The 22,923-nt window shown below is 30.3% G+C and overlaps 1 protein-coding gene across 1 annotated transcript; it reads left to right on the plus strand.

Annotated features, from left to right (window-relative positions):
- The first annotated feature begins 16,580 nt into the window (after nucleotides 1–16,580).
- On the plus strand, nucleotides 16,581–17,845 carry LOC118047064 (uncharacterized). The gene has a single exon (XM_035056229.2). The coding sequence runs from the start codon at nucleotides 16,702–16,704 to the stop codon at nucleotides 17,692–17,694; it is 993 nt and encodes a 330-aa protein (XP_034912120.1). The 5' UTR covers nucleotides 16,581–16,701; the 3' UTR covers nucleotides 17,695–17,845.
- The last annotated feature ends 5,078 nt before the right edge of the window (nucleotides 17,846–22,923 follow it).

Genomic DNA, 22,923 nt, shown 5'->3' on the forward strand with positions numbered 1-22,923 from the left:
ATCTTTTAAGGTTAATATACATCTTTCATTTATTTTATTATATTATTATACTATGGTTTTTGTGTTGTCGTGGTCAATATAATAATGTTCATCTATACTTTTTTTTTTATTATTATTGCGTTTGAATAGGTAAATAGATCTATACCCATGATTTTTTCGAAGCATCCTAGAAAGTTCAGCTGAGCAGCCTTTGAAATCAAACAGTAAAGGTGGCCCGCAAGAAGGAACGAGACAGTAACGCCCGTGACCGAACTATCCGTTTTTTTTTTTTTTCCTTGTAATTTCAGTTCACACTGCCGACGTTCTCGATCTTTCACTCTCACAATGATGATGTCACCGTATTTAATGAGGCCCCCATCAACTTGGAAAATGAACAGAAATGGAAATATAATAAAATATAAGTCTAAGCTTAGAATTAGTAACGTTTTTATTATGCGGGTAAGATTCAGTTTTTTTTTTTTTTATATATGAATATAACAAAAAAAAAATAATTCAGTCTGTAGAATATTATTTAATATTATTATTAAACTCCATTCGATGAATTAATATTGAAGCTTTCTATACAAGTTTTTGTAATTTAAATTTAAAATTAAATTGTATATAAGTTATTTCAGTAAGATTCTATTAACTTGATCGATAAAAAAATATATATAAGGATGAAATTAAAAAAAAAAAAAATTAACAGAAAAAATATCTTAACTCAACTAATTATCTAGTCCAAGTTTAAAACTAAATTGAGCGGAAATTGTGTCAATATAATCTAGTTGACTTGAATAATTAAAAAACAACTCGGTCAATCGTTAATAAGAATCTAAAAATGAATTTTTTTTAAAAAAAAGAGATAAAAAAGTTTAATTAAAAAAAAAAGTTTATTATTTAAGTATTCAAAATGACATTACATGCCATCTTCATTTAATTAAACTAGCTAAATATCCCATTTTTCTTTTTAAACTAAAAAATATACATGCACAAATAACTTTTCCTTTTAAAAAAATAATGTTATTGCACATATATTCGTTCACAAGATGCAGAACTTGGAGTTCAATCCTATTTGTTAGCTTTTAGTGCTCAATGAAAATGATACTCAAAATATAAGTCTATTCATGGTTCTATGACATAAAGAGTTTTGTCGTAGAATATGACATTGTTGATAGCCGATCGTGGAAATAAATGCTAAAATTAATATATATATATATATATATATATATATATATATATATATATATATATTAGATTAATGTGGTTATTCGGGCTATTTTGTATATATTTTGGCTAATTCCACGGACTCTAAAGTTAATGACCATATAAGTTTCCAGTAGCCTTGAGGTTTATAGAACTCGAGTTGGTGATCTTTGAGGAGTAAATCCAGAAACTAACCAGTTGAATTATACCGCTCAAGATTGCTAATATATATATATATATTAGATCTATGAGTGATGTCCATGAAACACTTTGATTAGGTCATGGAAGTGGTGCTATCATAGTATATCTAATTATGGAAAAATGCAAAGGTTATCCAAATATAAAGGATGTTTGATATAATTCCTGTTTCTGTGTTTACATGTTTTTAAAAATATTGTTGACTTGAAAAAGAATATTAAATTAATATTTTTTAATATAATTTTAATGGTTTTAATATGATAATGTGAAAAAAAAAAAAAATGAGAAAATCCTTTGCTACTGATGACAATGAAACTTCAAGGGTTGAAAATTCTCCAACGAGGTGCTTTGAAAGATATTATGGAGGACTTGTTTTAATCTCCCTTTCCTTTTTCAAGATTTTCCGTCACAAAATTAAAACTGTTTGCTAAGGTAAGTGTTAACATAAATGAATATGATACACACACACTAGAATCCTAGCTATAATTCATTTATTTAAAAAAAATAGTGAAATGAATATGATATACAGGAAACATGAAAGAATATCAGTCCCTTGAGGTGTTGTTTGGTATACCGGACAATAATGATTGGGATAAACTAATCTGATAATATAATGTTGTGCATTATATTGAACTGAATAATTTGTTTTATTTTGTGTTTAGTAAATTTTAGATAAGATACGATATTTTCGAGGTCTAGACCAGTCTAAGTTTAATAAAAAATAAAAAAAGAATTGATCCAACCTCTCTGAATTAAAAACTTGGGTTGACTTGCCCGAGATAAAATATCGGTAAAAAATTCATTGATTTTTTTTTAATCAGGATCAACTCGGGTTGACCCTCTTTACCCGAGATAAATTGGGCAATTACCACAAAATTAAAATAGATGGCGGAATAACATTTTTTATAAAATATTTGGTGAAATAATATAATTTGACTTTACTATATTTTGAAAGTACTATATTTAAATGATATTTAAATAATATATTTTAATGATATTGCGTTTCACAAGCAAAACGTTTTAATTAACAAAATATCAATTTATATTACATTCACAACCACAACATGAGATATATTTGTGTGTGTGAAAAAAATGCTTTGTTTTGGTTTTTATTATTATTATTTATGTGGGGTGTTCTAGCTAACTTGCATGTATCTCGACTAATCTTCAAGGATCTTGAAATTAACAGTCAAGTAAGTTTCTAGTGGCTATTAATATTAACAACTTTAAGGTTCAAATTTGAAATCACAGAAAAAACAAATTTTTTTATCCTAAATTTTTATCACTGCACCACCTTGATTAAAAGAACAAAATGCTCTATCTTTGCCACAATATAATGAGACTACTAAAAATCCCAACAGACAGCATTCTAATAGAAAAAAACCTGCCCAAACAAACTTTGCTGCCCTTCTAACTGGGGCCTGCAAATAAAAAATCTAAGCTTGTGTGGAGAGGCTACTGGAAATGGTTGCTTGTCTGGTAACTGACAGTGGGTGATGGAGTTTGATGGGTTTGTTTTATGACAGTGCTGACGATGGCTTGGGAAAAGACTTGGTAATGATTGTCGGAAGGTTTGGTTGTGTGATGGTTTTCACAATGAGAAACCCTAGACAGTCCAGTATGTGAGAGAGGTAAATGAAGGCGCATTTTTTTTTTTTTAACCTGATTAACCCTAATTCAAATTTTAAAATTATAATAATTTTTATTTTTATTTTTATATTTATATTTACTTGGATTAATAATTAATCTGATCAACAACATGAACTTGCACAAGATCAACCTTCAAGTTTGAGGTTTAAAATTATGATAATAATTAATTATATTCTTATAATAACCTAAGTCACTAATCAATCCAACCCATGGCTTAAATTTAGCCTCGAATCAATTCCCATATTAGATTTTAAAACTATGATAATAGTCATTTATATCTTTAAATTGACTCAAGTTAATGGTCAACCCAACCTGTGACCTGAGTCTTATCCTGGATGGACTCTCGAATCGAGTTTTAAAAATTATTTTAATAATCAATTTTATTTTTATATTGATTTAAATCAACCTAGAATGACCCAGTGTAAAGAATTTGACAAATTTATCCTATTCTTATTCTTTTTAGTTGGACAAAATTTCTCAATTATAACAGCTTTGGATGACAGACAAAAATTAATTTTCATACAGTACAAGATGCAACAAACAACTTCACAAATAGTTATGTTTCATATCTTTTTCTAGCATTCCAAACATTACCTACGCATTATTAGCTTAAATCATATTGACATTTTAATTGAAAAAATATACATTATATAATAAATATTCATCATTACATTTTGATTTACACATTAATGAATGGTTCCATTCATCTTTCTCCAAATTATCCCTTCAATGTTGCCAGCAACGAATTGCCATAGGCTACCAGTAATTTCTTGCGCGCACCTCTTCAATGAATATTTCCTTTTTCGTAGAAGGCAACAAGAGCAACACAGCCACTCGTGCGTCACATGTTGGCACTCGATAATTTATATAATCTCTCCAAAATAAACGTGTTTACTCTCACTCTAAATTGAATACACCGACCGACAATTTTGGGACAAAGTACAAATCAATATAAAGCTATATTGACATTTACTAATATTAGCATATGAATCCATTTTCATTGTCTTAGGTCTATTTTTCATTTTTTGAATGCATTTCAAGTTTTTTGTTTTTATTATTTTTTTAATTCCAGAATATTAAGTTTAATATAGACCATCTGTCTCGTGGGAGAGTAAAACAAAAACTGGAAAGGTAAAGAAATTAATATAATTTCAATTTAATACTTGATTGAACGATAAAATCTAAGTATTCCTAATTTCCTGATGATACTCAAGGCAATGAGCCAAATATCATTTCCTTGAAATATTCAATTATATAAATCTCAATAAAACTACACAATTTATATGTTATACTAGCCATTTGACCCGTGTTACGCTGATAATCAGATTTTTTTTTCAATAAAAAAATTATATATACAACTTTTTCGACATGTTTCTATACATAAAAAAATTATAAGTTCAATAAAAAAAAGCTTATATATACTTGTAATCAAATAAATCAAGAATTATGTGTGTTAATAAATAAATAAAAACAGTCATTAACAATAAATAAAAATTAAAATTAAAAAATTAGGAGACATATATAGATAAAGATATCTAACCTTTCAACACAGACTTTTATCTTAGTTGTGTTTAATAACTTTATTTACCAAAATAAATAAAAAATTTAATAAGATGATTATAGAAATAGACACACGTTAAATTGATTAAAGGTGTGATTAGGGTGCATAATGTGTTTTTTTGCTTGTGCTTTCTGACAACTATTTGGCATTAGATGTATTGGGATCTATAAATATTTTGTGATGAATGTACAAGAAAATGTTTTTTAAATCTTCCCAAGATCTTTGGAATTCATTTATTTCTCTCAAGAGTGGCTTGTTTTGGGTTTGGTGCTTTTCATGTATAGTCTTGGTATTAGGTTTCTCGAAACACATACATATAGCAAAAACTATAAATTTAAATTTGTTTAGGAGTCTCAAGGATCATGTTGGACAAATCTAGGATTTTTTTTTCGACTTTGAATAATTACTTCAAGGCTGGGTTGTCACAAACTACAAGTCGTCCAAGTATCCACGCTTTAATAGTAATCCATACAAACCATTAGTGAAAAATCTTCTAAATCCTTTTAAGAGAGAGGGATTTGTATACCTTTCAGTGCTAGCTCTTTTCTTTTCTGTTTTATGTATTTCTGTATTGTACTCTACTTACCTTAGAAAATAAGAGGCATAACTTTTTATATAGGGAAACCTAAAAACCATATAAATTGCAAAGTATCCATTAGCCCCTTAAATAATATCACATATATTATTTTAGGCTAATTTTATAAATTTATTCAATGAAGTCCCTACTTGATTTTTCTAGGTCTAAAATTATAATTTCCCATATAAATTACACTTTAGTCCTCAATTTCTAAAACTTATTTACAATCAATCACACTTGATTAATCATCTCATTTTAATTTTTAACCAATGGTTCTTATGTATGTTACTTATTAGGTCCCCTAATAAGTTGGCCCAAATATAAATCATAATTCTAAATGAAATAGGATTAAACAAATTAATTATTTATCAATTCAACAATTGTTTCATTTATATTTGAAGATCAAATATAATGTCTAATAGTCTATCATGATCCCCGAAATATTAGGAAAATTACAAGTGGTTTGACTTAACTTTTCATTGACTAGTTTCTCACTGTAATTATTATTCATCTATTAACAATGTTTTGATTTATATATTATAGTATGGAGTGCATCTGCTCTATCAAATCATGTTTGTTTAAAACATCATACTTATTGATTCATTGAATAAGAGTTAAACTCTTTTCAAATCTTATTTCACATTACACAAGGATTTATAATCAATACTATTTAAAAACATATAAGATATTTTCTTCAATTCAAGTAGGGTGATAAATACTTTTTTAATTATTTAAATATTTTTATATAGTTCATGTTATACCTAACATTTACCAATTTGTTACCTTTGATTAAGATGTGTAGCAAAATTAAAACATAACACTCTCTATATAAGATAACTTAGTGATCTCAAATATAAAGATCATTCACACAACATTCATGTGAGTCTTTCCATAAATATAAGTGATTTCTTTATATGAAATTCTCATATATGTCAGTTCAGTGTATATGTCATCTGACAAGCACTTACATATTAGTTTTATTTATCCATCATATTTCAGCTTATAATAACAATTGCTTCCTTTAGTAAATGAAAAAACATAATATGTATCAGTCTCAACAACTCTCATTAATGTTCACTTTTAATAGAGTATTGACCGGGAACATTTAGAAACAATTCTTTAATGCAATAAGAATCTTATAATTATAACAACTTTATAATTTTCTTTGCAAAGCGTTTTTGTCCCTAAAACTTTATCTTTACTCTAGATTCATTAATCAAATATTATATTTATTAATAAAATATTTAATGAATGTTAAAGATAAACAAGTCTTTGTTAATAAATTAAATATATTTACATGAACAAAATCAATATCACGTATAATCAACTAATTGACTACACATCATATACAATAACACCTAGAATAAAACAAGGGGTTGACATGCCAAAATGTATGGCCCATTTAGTAAGGGCCTCGTGCTTGGCCCATGTTTTTCCATGCAGATAAGGAAGATGACCCCAATTTTATTTTTAAAAAAAATAGAATAAGGTAATGTGTCCTCTGACTTTGCCCAAATTCCGGCTACTGTGGTGGCTAAAAAATCAAGGCTAATTTTTTTTTTTTTACCTAAACACTTATTTTTTACTCAAAACACCTAACAACACAACAAAAACCTTGTTAAACCAATATATGGCTTCAAGAATCCCCAAAACCAAAATCAACCAGAAATTAATAAAAATGCTCGGGTTCAAATCTGTTTTTTAGGCACTTTCAATGTAAAAAAAAAAAAAAAAAACCTCAATGAAAACTTCTCTCATCATATGAAACCATTTGATAAAAAGATAGACTATTTTGGTGGCTATAATTGGTATTAATATTATGTTTTTTCTTTATTGCCAAAATCCATTAACTTTCTCTCTCATCTCTTAAACAATATACTAAAAAAAAAAAGAAGTTTTAGATCAAAATTAATTTTTTCTTAAACTTCAAAAATTAGAGGAGCCTAATTTTACAATGATTAAAGAATGAGTACTAGGATAAATCGATAATGAAATGTATGCGAGTTAGCAGTGAATTAATAGTGAAAGGGTATTACAAAATGTAATACTTGTCTTTGGGTGAGTTTCTTTACCTTTTAGTTTTTATTTATAATTATATGTATAACGTATAATGATAATAATAAAAAGACAACAGTAACTCTTATCTTAAGGAATTCAAGTATATATTTTATTTTCGAATTTGATTACGCATATATATATATATATATATATATATATCTCCCCGTGTCGTACTGAGTTTCTTTGCTTCTACCAGCAAATGCCTGGTGGTTGGAATTTGGAAAGCTAAGATGTGTCGCCAATTACTGTTCTGACCTCTTTTTTTTTTTTAATTTCATTTTGCCTGTTCGGGGCATTTCTCTACTTATTTCTTCGCGTTGTGGGATTCTCTTTCAACCATAGATATTACATTGGAATTGATCTCGTGGGTCGTTTTAGAATCCAGTTGACTTGAGAGCTAAATAAATCGATCTGAATTTTTTGAAAAATCAATATGTGTAACAACTTTGTAAAACCCAATCAACTGAGTGAGACCCGGATTAGACCTGATTTTTTTTTTTTTTTTAAATATGAGATTTGAAATCCATTAATATATGTACTCTATATTTTCAAGAAAAAAAAAGTTTTTTCAATGTGGAATAAAAAACCTTTTGATTTAAATAATTCAACTTAGAAGAATAACATAATATTTTTTTAATGTTTGATTTGAAACTCATTAGCATATATACTCTATATTTCTAAAAAAAAAAAATTATTTTTTTTCAATGTGAAATAAAAAACTTTTTTGATTTAAATACTTTAATTTAAAAGTTTAAATAATATCTTTTTAATATGAGATAAAAAAACTTTTTAAAATATTTTTATAAATTTTATTATTTATGATATGTATGGTCTATATTTACATGAATTTTTTATTAATTTTTTCATATAAAATATTAAAATTTTAATATATTTTTTAATTTTTGTAAGTGGACCAAGGACAACTCGGAAGCCAGGTTTAATAAATATGCTTTGAACGAGCTAGCTAGCTGGCCTGGAATGTTGTCCTCCATATTTATGGGAATTTCACAATCCGGAACCTAACTCTAAAAAATTAATTCAGTTTGCGCAATGTGACTTGTTTTTCATACTTCATTAAAAATAAAAAATGGAATTAATCCAATAATCTGGGCTGTTCATCGGATCTGGATTAGATTCGATTCTTGTTAATTCACAGTATTTAAATAAAATAATAATAATAAAAAACCCACTAAATCGTAATCTAACAAGCATTATATTATACCGATTTCGATATTATATGTTTTTCCCCCTATTTTTCGAACCTTCAGCTCGTTCTGTGACGAAAAGAAAAGGTCAGTCAAAGAGCACCGCCTGGTTGAATGGAGCACCGACCTTGCTTAACATCAAAGAGAGTCCAGAAGGGGGAGACACAGCATTCACCAAGAGGATTGCCAAGAGCTGAATCAAATCCAGCATTGTAGCTATCTCCTGTTTGTTCCCTTCATGTTTCTGCATTAACCCCCCAGCCCTACGCCCCCAAGGAGCACTTGGGGACGAAAATGGGTTACTGCCCATTGAAAATAAGCTGTGATATTTGTCTTCTTTTTTGTTACGGTTAACCCATATTACAGAAAAGGATGAAAGTTATATTTTATTTTTTAAATTAAAAAGAAATTATTTTTCATTACAAATCATAGATTTCTAATGTTCCAAGGCTCGGACCAAAAAACTTTACTTTTTATTTCCTGAATCAATTATAATAAAGGTGATGTGACCAGGAAGTATCCTTACCTCATCAACAAGAAAAATTATATATAATTAAAACAAATTGTCCGATACATGGGATAAAAAGTAGTATCTTGGTCATGCGAGATATAATTTAACTGGTTAAGTTTTAAATTTATTTTTTTAAAAATAATTAGTTTAAGTCTCATAAATCTTAAGGTCATTAAACACTTATATAATTATTAATTTTAAAATTTATAAAATTAATTAAAATATACACAAATTAGCTCGTACACTAACTTTCCATGTAATTCAAAATTCATCGTACCTCTCTCAATTGAAAAAAAAAAAAAAAAACTTTTCATTAATTAAAAGTGCTAAGTTTTCTCTTGGCCATATCATTATTGGTTGTAAACGAAACAAAATTGGATTTCTCAAAAAAAGAAAGATGGAAAGAAAAGTCTTCGATCCTGTCTTAACCAACAAAGCACGAGACTCGCTCAAAACAATGAGCTTTGCCACTAAGAAACAAAAAATTAGCCTCTAATTTATAAGTTTGACCTTAATAAGTGCCCAAAAACAGATGTTATCTTCCGAGAACAGCTCAACCAAACCCCTATATATACCATCCCCAATGCCATCAATATTTCTCAGGCTGCAAACTCCATACCAAATTAAGGCAGGTTCGGCAAGGTTTTTTTGGTCGTTTATTCGAGTTTATTTTGCCGTTCACTGCCTAAAGAAAAAAGAAATGGAAATGAAGAAGATTGCCTGTGCTATCTTATTCGCTGCTGCCTCCGTGAGTGCAGTCATGGCTGATGAGGTTGCTGCTCCAGCCCCATCGCCAACAAGTGGTGCCTCAGGTAGCTTGCCAGTAGTTGGTTCATTGGTCGGTGCCTCCCTTGCTTCACTCATTGCATTGTACTTGCAATAAGCTCCTCAGCACTCAAACCACAAAGGAAGATCGAGAGGGGGGGAAAGGAAGGAGTTAATTTTGATAAAGATGGAGGAGAATTAAAAAAAAAATGTACCAAGATGTTCTAGCTGATTTATTTAGTTAGAATTTCCTTTTCCATGCAAAGAATTGGGGCTAATTTATTATCTTTCTGATTTGGTTGATTCTTATTTGATCATATGTTATAAAGGCAATAAATTTTTCTGCTGAATTTTTATGTCTATTTTGATCAGTATTGGTTGAGTGGGCCAATCACCAATGGCTATTGCTTTCATTTGCTTCGATTGATCAGTAATCAATCAGGCACGATGATACAGCTAAGCATGCTTGCGGACAATCACTGCTATTTCAAGTGAAGTGGGCCAATTCAAATTATTTCAAAAAATAAAACAAGTGTTACTATTTCTTGAATTGTCGCATGCGTGGAACAAATTACTATCCCCTCCATTTTTAGATTCTCAGCCAGGTATCGTTAGTGTGTATGGATTCTAGAGCTTTTTTGCACTCTTAACCTTCACTTTATAACACTACTTTATTATTGCTAAAAAAACCAATTCAACTTAATAACTTAAATTATTAGGTAAGGTTATAAGATATAATTTATATTATTCTCTAACACTCTCTTTTAAATGAAAACTTTTTAGATTTGAAACTTGCACAAACTCATATTATCATGTACTTGATTTTTTTATCAAATAAATAGAAATGATAAAATTCAAACTCGTGATCACTTGGTCAGTAAAGCTCTGATACCTTGTCAAAGAACTAATTCAACCCAATAACCTAAACTGTTAAGTGAAATCACAAGATATAATTTATATTATTCTCTAACGGCTCTCAATTTAATGATACAATTTTGGAGGAAGAAGAAATAATACCTTAAAAACATCAAATTGTACTTAGAAATGAGATCTAGATGGAGTTAAATGTAGGGGGCAATAACAGGAACATTGCATCAATTTTCTAATTATATATACGTGCTTAATATATATACGTTTGCTGGAAAGATAGGAGCTGTACGTGGACACTGAGATTTATATCAAGTAGCATATTCTTGTGCACGTGTTGTGCAAGGATGGGCCTCTGGTCGGGCGAGGGCTGGCTTACAGAGGGCTGTGCTTTTGCATCTCTGACATCTTGTCGGAAAAGAAGGAATATCTGTCACTCGTTTCATAAACAAAAGAGTTTACATAACATAGCGTGGCATAGAGTGTTTAAAAAAATCAATACACCAAGTAAACTGATAAAACCAATAAAAAATTAATTAAAAAAACTAAATCAAAAAATAAAACCGATTAGATTATGTAAAAAAAATCCCGGTTCGGTTTGATTTTCGGTTTTGTAGTGCAGAAACCGGGTTAACCGGACCGGACCAGTTCAAAAAAAGGATCCCTAAGCTAGGCTAGTATAAATAGAAAAAGTTGCACCAGCACATCCCTCTCTTCTCTCCAGTTTACTCTACCCCACATACTTTCTAAACCCTAGCCGCCACCCGTGTTTCACCATCTTCATCTCAGCTTAGCCCCCCATCTTCATCTCTCATCTCTCAACCTTTCTCACATCTCTCAACCGTTTTCACAGCCCCCCATCTTTATCTTCATCTCTCAACCTTTCTCACAGCCCCCCCTCCTCCAACAAAGTAGATCTAGTGAACGAACCATCCTTATGCTCATGGATTAACAACCAAACAGCAGCCCCCCTCTCTTCAATCTTTATCTCTTAATTTTTTTGTTTCTTTTTACTTCTTTTTTTTAATTTCTGTAGATCTATTATGTATTCATTTCCTATATTTATTTACAAGGTTGTTGATTTGCTATAGTATGCTCATGTTGCGATTACTGTAATGGATGTTGTGAGAATTATTTATTTACAATTTCTCTTTGGTTTTATCTATTTTTGGTGGGGTATTCTTCAATGGCTGGCAATTTATGCACGATGTAATGCTTAACTGGAAGGCAGTTGGGATGGATCCTATACCCAGGTTTGAAAAAAATATCCATCTACGAGCAAGACTCCCTGTTAAGTGCTTCTAATGATATTCTTGAAACCTACAATTGTGTTGCTAATCTGTAATAGTTTTGTAATTCTCAAGTTGGCACGACATTTTTTCATCATATATTGGCTTCTTCATTACATTAAGTTATGGCAAAAATCTGTAAATTCAAAGTTGTAAAAGCTCAATTTAATGTAAGCTTTAAAAAAATCCAAAAAAAATGGGATTACGTTTCCCGATTTTTTGCAAAAAAAACCGGATTTAACCGAACCGGGCTGGTTCGGTTTGAACCGGTTTTCGGTCTGGTTCGGTTAATATGTTACAAAATTACTTTAATTTGGTTTGGTTGGTTTTTTAAGTCTAAACCGAACCGAACCGAACCGAACCGTGAACACCCCTAGCGTGGCATCATCAACTATCCACACGAATGACAATCTGCTGCCCACTGGACTAATCTTGTTACACACGTGCGATCCATGCACTGGGAGCTGAAATGGAGTCGGCAAACAAGTCTCCCTATTAATTACAAGCTCTGTTAATAAGTCACAATGCACTACCAGAGCTCCTCCATATATATTTCTAGTGGTATATTGCACAGCTGGAAGTTTTAAAAGTTATGGCCTCAATGAAGTTATCTCTGCTTGCTTCTCTGGTGTTCGTTGCGGTGGTTTGCTCAAAGCTCGCAGTCCTTGCTTATGATGATGTTTTGGCTCCCATGCCAGCAATGGCTACCGGATCAGCCGCCGGCTGTTCGGCTTCGGTTGCTGCCATGGGTTTTTCTCTTATGGTTTATGTATTCGAGGTGATGCTTCATTAGATTTCTCGTGGCTAAAATGAATGTATGTTTGTGTACTATAGCGACTACTTGTGTGTATTTTAAGCAAAATATATAGTATATCAGCGCTCGCCGTTGGGTAATCAAGTACTAGAGTTCTTGATTATTGTCTTGTTGTTTCCATTATTAGGATGATCTCCTGATGCAATTCGAGAGTTCTGACTAAAGTCTACCACTGATTAATATTGAGCAAGGATTGTTCACAATCTTTCCCATCTAAGCCATGATTAAAAGATAAAATTGCTCAAACTGGAACATTAGTGACCGGAGGAACACATGGAAAACGAGAACCAAGTCACCGGTATCTGGTAGAATTTTGCAGCTGTGTTAGAACATTAGTATGATCTTCTTATATTATGGCTTTTGATTTATTTCCCCCCACCTTTTATGGCTTTTCTTCATAACCCAAGGGAAAACAGCATTTAGTCTTTTTCTTCAGGAAGAAGAAACTTGGTATAGAAAGATGTTTTGAAAGTTATTCGAAAACTTTTGATTCTCATATAATATAAAAAGCACTTTAAAATCACAGAATATCATATACAACCACAACCACAACCACATGCATAGATTATCAAAGTAATTTCACAAGCACAGGCACAACTATAACAATCACACATCTAACACCCAGCCACAACTAAAAGAGATTTCACTTGGCCAATAGAAACAATGAAATGACGATATGGCATTTCCAAAAAAAAACGATGCATTATTCGTTATAGATATGTTTGAATACTTTTTTTATTCAATATATTTATAAATCAAAATACTACTAGAAGGTAAGGAAAAGGATGAATTTATCTTCTTATTTTTTAATATACAGTAACAATATTACACACATGACTTTATGATCATAAGAAATTAAGCCGTTATTGGTGTCTTTTTAGGGTTTTTTCTGTAATTTTTTGGTTTGGTAGAGAATAATAATGTAATTTATTATTTAATTAATAATTTTTAAATAAAAAAATTGCTAGCATGTAAAAGATACCATATGCTTTGAGTGGTGTCTATAACACCTTTTAATGGTGGAAAATATGCTATTGTCATCTCATTTGGTTGCTCTTTATGTTTTATTCTTTAATGAGTGATGCATGTCATCTAAACATGGCTGAATCATTTCTCTCTTCTACCTTAAAAAAAAAAACTTTGATCTTCGTATTTTGTTAATGTTTCAAATTCAATTTTTTTAGTTTTGGGTTTTGGGTTTTGGTTTTTGTTATTTTTTTGTTAAAATTTTATTTATTTTTAATTTAATATTTCAATTTCAATTTATATATATAATTTTTTTGATTCGGTCCTTCTATTAAATTTTTTTCCTTGGATCTTTTGTCAATATTTATATGGTTTTCAAATTTTTTTTCAAATCATGTTTATGGTTTTTGTTTTTTCAATGAGAATAATACTAATTTTAATTTGGTCCTTCTTCTTTGGATTTCTTATTAAAGTTTTTATAGTTTATATGATTTTTAATCTTATCCTTCAAATCAAATTTATAATTTTTGTTATTTCAATAATAATAGTGGTAGTGGTCAGAGGCAGAAGCCCCCCCCCCCAAAAAAAAGACATTTTTTTATTATTATTATTGGGTAATTAAGTGTGGAGGAGGTTTATTATTTTAAAAAGGTGAGTTTTCTTACAGTAATTAATTGTGATTTTTCAATTTGATTTTCTTTGAATTACTTTGCGCAGCCCTAATATAAATCCTGCAAATATAAAATCATTACTTTGCACAATAAATCTAGCAACCGGTCAAAAACAAAAAATATATATGTAAATCACAAGTAAAATTTTTTAGCGGAAAAATTGAGCCATCAATTAATTTATCTTTCATCAAACAAAACAGGATAATTTAAATTTAAAATCTATTTTCGTTTTGTTTTGAGATGTTTGTTAATAATTTGATGAGGTTTTTTTTTATAATTCTATTATTTTTGCTTCATTGTTTTCTCGAATCTGCTAGTTTTACAAATTGTTTTTTGAATTCTTGTTATAGTCATTTTTTTCTCTAATTAATTAGATATATTTTATTGGTTTGTTTTGATTATACTTGGATTTTTTTTGTTTTGTTTTTAGCAAAGCCACCAAAATTATCAATTTTTTCTCACGATATATGTTTTGATTTTAGGTTGAACCATGAGCAAAATAAGAAAAAATTGATTTTTTTTTGAAAAAAAAAACATATTGATAACGCAGCCTAATGAACCAACTTCAATGTGTAATGTTGAAGTTATGGTTGAGTGGCTTCAATGCACTTCAGTTTACAAAGAACCCGCGTTGATGAAAAAAAAAACATATTGATAACACAGCCTAATGAACCAACTTCAATGTGTAATGTTGAAGTTATGGTTGAGTGGCTTCAATGCGCTTCAGTTTACAAAGAACCCGCGTTGATTAGTGAAAATCATTCTTTATTATTTTTTGCTTTATTTCAAAGTTTAGCGAACATAAATAATCTTCACTTTAGTTAATGTTTCTTATATACTTTGTATGTTTATATTTGATAGGTATAAAAATCAACAACATTAAAGTGATGAATATATTATGAAGATGAAATTAACTTCGTTGCTTTGATTCAATTTGGTATTGTTTCAAACCTTTTACCTTATACAAAGGTCATTATATGTTTGTAGTAAGTTATTTGAATAAAACTAAATTATGCAGAGTTTTTTTTTACAACTCATGTACAATAAATTAAAATAAATATTATATTTTTTTTATATTAATTTTGACCCCCCTAACAAATAATCCTAGCTCCGCCCCTTAGTGAAACCCAGGAACATGAGCAGCCTACTGTACCTGTTTTCCAAATTATACAGTAGCTCTAAATGACCCAGAATATGAATTGGATAGATAATGCAAGAACAATCGAGTCAGCTATAAAGTAATGAATACAACAACAATAAATCTGGTATTAATACCCAATCTGAAGGAGAGAGGTCAGTATATGTGTGTATTAAAAGTAAAATCGTATTTTTAGTTTAGCTTATATAAATCTCTTTGTATTTAGGTTAAAATAACACTTTAAAACATAGCGATTAATAAAAACTCCTTCTCTCTTATATTTATATTTTGAGTTAATTTGGATTCTTTTAACAATTAGTAATGACAGTAATAGTAATAGCAGTTAGTAATAATGATAAAAATAATGATACTAATAATTATAGTAATAATTTATTATTTAGCATTGTATTTAATAGGGAATGAGTTTCACTAATTTTTAATTTTTTGTATTTTATATTTAATAACTCAAGGTATGAGTTTGAAAAATTGAGTTGTTTGATGTCTTTTTTTTTATTATTTGTCAAAAAAACATTTATTTAATCGTCTAATATTATTTTTTAAAAATAAAAAATAAAACTCTATAATTTTTTTAAATTTCTTTTCCATTGCGTTAATATAATCACATAACTTATTCTACAAGTTTTGCGGATAACGCATGACTTGCTTTTTATTACTTAACTTACGTATTTACAATATTATATCAAGTTTACTTTATCCTGAATTTTTTTATCTATTTCTTTATTCAAGTACATACTACCAATAGTTTCCCCATGTTTTTATTTTTTTTATTTGTTTATTATTGTTGTCAATTTTTGTATTGTTTAACTAAAATAAAATCTATTTATTCAGCTTGATCAGGCTATAATTTAAATCATACAATAACTGGATTTTTTTTTCTCACAAAGAAAACGGGCCCCAAAATTTGTTCGCATGCTTGGGGAGTGGATCTAGTTTCTGAGGTGGTTGCTCCACAGCTCCAAGCTTGGAGGAGGGGGGGTTTGACCTGCTTTACATTTTCAGAAATTTTATTTTTTTTAATTATGTTATATTAAAAATAAATTTTAAAAAATATTATTTTAATATATTTTTAAATAAAATTTACCTTATAAAGCACCAGTTTCTCCGACAACTTCTACTTCAACAAGTCCCATTCCTATAGCCACCATCTCTACACCTGATTTCTGTATCTGTGCATTACAAATCATTAGCCACTACCACTACAAGATTTCTGGTGTTCGGTGGCACCAGCATGGCTTCCGTGGTGATCTCGCGTAGACTCTCTCCTAAGTCACTAAAACCCTCTCCTCCATCTATTTCCTCCCTTTTCATCTCCCATAGACCCCAAAACCAGACCCTTGATTCTAAGTCCACTCTTCCTCAACGACCCTTAAACCCTAATCTCAATCTCTCTAATTCCTTGTCAAGCTCTCCTGCTGGTTCCTCCATTCTTGAACACCATACAGATCCAAAACCCACAAATCTCACTCTCAATTTTATTAGATCACACTCTTATTCAGGTAATAAAACCAAAGATCATGACTTTATTCGGTCAACAATGAAAAACCCTAGAATTTTCTCTGCACATAGTATTGGACAAGCCCAAAATTCAGTTCAAAAGCCTGGTTTCAAGCAGAAGGTTTCTATTTTTGCAAAACCCATGAATTCAAGTTTGGATTTTAAGTTAAAAAATCCTAGATATATTGTGTTATTGAACCCAAAGCACAGATATTTTTCAAGTTCAGGTTCATCATCAGATTCTGATGAACCCCAAAACCAAAGTGAGTACCCAAGTCAAAACCCTGATTTCAAACACCAAGAAATTGAGGGTCCAACTGCAGAAAGAGACCTCTCAGCTTTAGCTAATGAGACCAGAGAGGTTTTAGAAAGGACGATGAAGAACATATATGGTTTGAGCAGAGCAGTTGCTGTTCTGGGTCTGGTTCAACTTGTGCTTGGAGCTTGGATTTCTTATGTTACTAAAGCGACACCAATGACTGAGGTGTCAATTCAAAGTTTTGTGGCATTCGGATTTCCTTTGACGTTGGCATTTAAGTTGAGGCAAACATTGAAGCCAATGCTCTTCTTCAAAAAGATGGAGGAGCTAGGTAGGTTGCAAATTTTGACTTTGACTCTTCAGGTTACTAAAAATTTGAATATCTTCTTTGTGAGGCTTCGTGGGGTTTCTTTCTTGTGTATTGCTGGGATGTCTGTTGGATTGTTGTTCACTCTACTGTCAAGATGATTTCTTCCATTTTGAATTTTTAATTGTCAGTTATCGTTATAAACAAATGTACTTCTCATGGTTGGATTTTCTTCAATTTCAGTCTGTGTAGCTCATCTTCATGTGTGCATGAGTCTTGAATCTTTAGTCCTTGGACGTTTTCATTAGTTAATTTGATAGTGTCAGCTATTTTTCTACTCTAGCTTCATTTTCTCCTTGGCTTGGCTCTTAGGTGAGCTTTTAACTGTCACGAATTGAGGATATATTCATGTTGTTGGTCAGGGGTTGTCCAAACTTCCAAACAGGTCCAAGTGGATTCTTTCCCTTTTTAACTGCTTGGCTAATTTGGACCGAACAGCTCGCTTTTGATTGCTTCCTGTTTTGCAATTCAGTAACCTGAGGGAAAAGGGGCCTCCGTAAGTCACTCTGAAACGATATGAACAAGAGAGGGACGAGACTGAGCATAAAACGTTCTTTTTTATTGAAAATGGAGCTCAAAGCCCTTTTAAAAAAAAACTTTAACTCAATCGTGTTAAAATATAAAATTGAATACAAACTCATTAGAGGGTTACTGATTGTCCAATGATCTTTATCAAGGGTGTTTTTTGACAAATCGAATTTGGCTAACCGGTTTGCCGTTGCCTTAGCTTCACGAAAAGCATGTTACTTTAACTACTCACTCTCGTGTCAGCAAATCCTTTGTTTTGGATATCAGCAAAATTTACGTCAACTTTTTTAGATTCCTGTGTTATGAGATTAGCCACAAGCATGGAATTTGACTTTAGAATTAGCTTTCGATTACGTAAAATCTAAGCAAGCTCAGGACCTTTTAATAGTGCCCATAATTCTACTCTGACAGATGAACAGATGCTCATGTAGATTGTGAAACCCTCAATCCAAGAACCGAGCCAATCTCTAATCAAAGCCTCCCGCATGTCCTGGGTGCTCTTCGCTACAACCATCCACATTTAGAAGGTGTTTGGAGTTGCACCTGCGGGTGTAATTATGTTAAAACGGAGTTGTATATAGTTTGGCTAGATATGTACTATATTTTTTTATGCATATGGGTCCCACAAAAACTGAGCCTCAATTTCTAAAAATCAATTTTCATTTGCTTTTTGATGCATTCTCTCTCTTTGATAGCACTTTCTCTCACCTTCACCGACAAAAAAAATTTGCAGAGGAGAAAACTATCGGAAAAAAAAATATCAAAATGGCCCACAGATCTGAAAATCCTGCCTCCTATTCTAACCATTTCTAAGATATATCATTATTATCTCATTCCCAAATTTTTCAGCCTTGTTATTCCTTTCTGCTCCCTTCTCTCGTCTTGAAAACTATCGTAAATGTTTGATTAATTTATTAACATGGGTTTTGTCTGCTCTAAAATGAGTTTTCTTTTAGTTCAGCTAATAGTTGGATTTAATTGCTGCGTCTTCTTTCTTTATATAGCTGGAAAGAAGTGTAATATTTCATTTTGTGAGGATTTAATTAAGGTGTTGTATAATTGATGAAGTTTTGAGGGGTTTTTTTTTTCATATAAATAATCATTTTGTTTGTAACAAACAAAAATCATGAATTGCATATTGGACTGATCTGTGGAAAGCAGTGTTGAAAGATCTTGATTGCAGATTGGTTTTGATTTGTAGAAAATAGTGTTTAAAGTCTTGAATTGCATATCAGATCTGATTTGTAACAAGTAGTGTTTGCTATAACTAGGTAAAGTAGTTACAATTGAAACAGAGGGGAAGTTACATTAATTATTTTAAGCACTGAATCACTAAACAAAGCCTAATACCCCTATCTTTTCTGAATAAATTTATTTGGTCTGTACTATATGAATTTGATGCTAGCTTTGATATATATTCTTCATGCGTTCCGTTAGATATTAAGGGAAACAAGACACTGTAAAAGACATCCAATTAAACAAAACTGAAATTCACTTTAAAAAAAATATCAGGAACAATTGTTGCTCCAATAATAACCCCAATAAATAGATAATGTAGTCAGTTTCAAAACATGAAATCTAATTAGTAAAAAGCCGAGGAAAGAACAAATTAAAATTCACTGTTGATTTTTACAGTAAGCAAGTATATGACATACATGTAGTCATCTTTATAATTACCCCTCATAGCCTGCTATTTTTTGAACTGTTTTGTCTTACAAATTATTAAAACTACATTGTATCAACACCTCATGCTTTCAATTCTCCTTAAATAAGGGTTATTAAAGTGTGTTTTGGTAAATCTATTCAATAAACTAAAGTGTTCCACAACATATATTTTAATACTTTTCAGTTTTTCTTATTATTTATAATAAGTATTTTGTATTTTGTGTTAATGCTGATTTTTTCATATACATATGATATCATTGCTTGTTTCCTTTTGTTAAATGTTTTAAAAGATACAATGGAATGTCTTGAATCTATGGATAAAGCTGTTTAGACAAAGAAAATGTTGCATATATTTTATGACCTCTGTATTAAGGCCATTGATATGGGAATGAGACCTAATATCCATTTTGATAAAATAGGATGGAAATTTCTTATAACATCATTCAAAGAACAAACTGGTTATGCATTCACTAAATCATAATTGGAAAAAAAATAGGATGCATGCAAAAAGAATTGAAGGATATGGACAAAACTGATTTCTAAAACTAGTGTGGGTTGTTGTAGTGAATTAGGAAAAATTTTAGCCAGCGATAAGTGGTGGAAAGCAAAACTTCAAGTTAATTGCTCATGATCTTAACAATTTCATTTGTTGTTTTTAAATTTCATATTTTTTTTCAATACATGATGTTGCATTAATTATTTTTGTTTCTTTTATGTAGGAAATTAGAGGAGCTAAAAAATTTAGACATGTTGGTATTGAACCGTTTTTTAAGATTAAACTTGACAGAATGTATTCCAACATTGTTGTTATTTGAGGGTATACGTGGGCTCCATCATCAGGAGTACTTGGTGGCAATGATGTTAATCCTTTCATTAACAAAGTCAACATTGAGCTGATATAAAAGGAAGCGATAATTCAGAGGAGGATCAGATTCTAAATTTGGAAAATGACAGTCTCGAATGGTTGGCGTGGTGAATATGTCAAGCAACAATAACATAAAAAGTAGTGGCAAAAGAAAAGAAAGACCATTTTAAGGTTCGAGATAGAAAGAAGAAGACATCTGGAATTGGTGTTCAGTTGTTGTCATCGTGTGATTAACTACTTGAGAGTATGTCGACTAGGAGTGATTCCACTTCTTTACATATGGATCGGCAAGGTTGTAGTATTCCTGAGGTGATGGCTGAGCTCCACTCAATTCCTAGAGTTTTAATTGATAATGATTTTCATGACTTTGCTATGGAATATCTGAATTTAAGATGGAAAAGAGAAATGTGGTCTCGTATGGGTGGTCTTGAAGATAAGTTGAAATGGTCGAATGTATGCATGAAGTAAATGCATTTAGTTGATATGGTATGATTTTATTTTCTAAAGCGTTAATCTATTAACTATGTTAAAGTGCTAGCTAAATTTAATGTATTATGTTATTTGACATGCTTGATAATTTTTTTATACATGTTTACATTTACAAAATAATGAGCTGACAGTTTTAAAAAGAATTGTTTCCATTTGCAGAAGTTGGTTTCATTCATTGTATTATTCAACATTTGAAGTTGTGAGATGTGGGCATATCCATTTTGGTTGTTTTTAATTGCTTTGTATCTTTATTTAAATGTTGTTGTAGTTATGGACTTTTTATGTGAGTTATCGGATTATTGAGTTGTCTGTATTTGTTTTTATTTGGATTGTAATTTAAGAGATTAGTTGTTGTTCCAAAACAGATTCTCTTTTACAGATGTTGTGTTATTGCATTGTTTAGATCGATGTCGTTTAATTTAATGCAAACATGTAATATTCTAGTGAGTATAACTATTTACCGTAAATATGTAATATTTTTACTGTTATGAATGTTTGTTTCAATAATTCAATATGTATGTTTGTTGTGAATATTGGTGGAAATAAATATTACAAAGTGCAACATTTTGAATGAGAAATTTATTAAAAGAAATCATGTTGCGGTGTGTGACTTTTAATATAATACCATACTTTAAAAAACAGGGAAGGAAGCCTTGTATAATAGTAGCTTCATTATCCAAATAAGATGGATGCCAACATAATAAAAAATGAAAAGCAGGAGAATGATAATAAAGGTGAAGACAATTGGCCAGCACAAAAAAAAATGAAAAGAATAAAATAAATGGTACAAAAGTAAAGGATGATCAAAGGCTCAAATGAATGTCTATTTTGCAAAAGCTGCCAATGAAAATGATGTATGTGATAGTTTTTATAGTGCAACAAACCATACAAGCAAAATTTTCAAAAATATAGAGACAAGATCTTAAATAATATAGAAAAAAAAATATAGGGATAAATAATCTTAAATAATAAAGACTGGACAAGAATTTGTTAGAAACCACGTGAAAGCAACAAGATGTCTAATATAAAAGAACATTTATATTTAAATTTTACAACTCATACATGTAAGAACTTGTGCAGACAATTATATTAAAAACAAAACATGTACAAAAGATATATAGATATGCTTATTTTAGTAATGTCAACAAACAAATTCAAATTGTTTATACAAGGCATCATTTACTCTTTTTTTTTAATATAAGGAGGGATGCTTATATCATGTATTCCAATAACATAATTATCTTTGAACAAACATCTTAACTATATTTGTTACAGGTAAGTAAAAAACCTTCTTAGGCTTACATGTTTCATTCCCTAAAAACTTTTGAGTTTTTGCCCTTCCAAACATACCATAATGCTACTCTAAAAAGTACTGACCAAGGCATTCATTTATTAGTGCATTCATTGGAAGCAAGATTATTAATTAGTCATGATATTAATTCTGCACCAAAAAAATTCCTCCTATCACTTGGTTTAACAAGGACTCGCCAAACATTTGTAGCTAGGGGATAGTTATGTACAACATGAAGTACTTATTCTAGCTCTAATGGGTAATTATGATGGTAAGGAGCTTCTGTAAGATTCGTACTAGCCCAATTTGCATCAGTCATCAAACAATCATGGGAAACTACTTGGACAAAAGCTTCGATTCTCTCCGGGCCTTTCCATTGCCATATCAATTTCCATAGGGGCTCCAAGTAACAATGACTCCTCTTCATAAATGCCTGCAGATCATAAGTAGATTGGATTGTAAACAAACCACTAGGGCAACTATGCCAATGCA

The sequence above is a fragment of the Populus alba genome, chromosome 1 (genome assembly GCF_005239225.2).
Source record: "Populus alba chromosome 1, ASM523922v2, whole genome shotgun sequence".
NCBI lineage: Eukaryota > Viridiplantae > Streptophyta > Magnoliopsida > Malpighiales > Salicaceae > Populus > Populus alba.

Coding starts and splice junctions, on each gene's coding strand:
- LOC118047064 (XM_035056229.2), top strand. CDS start 16,702: ATGGCTTCCGTGGTGATCTCGCGTAGACTCTCTCCTAAGTCACTAAAA.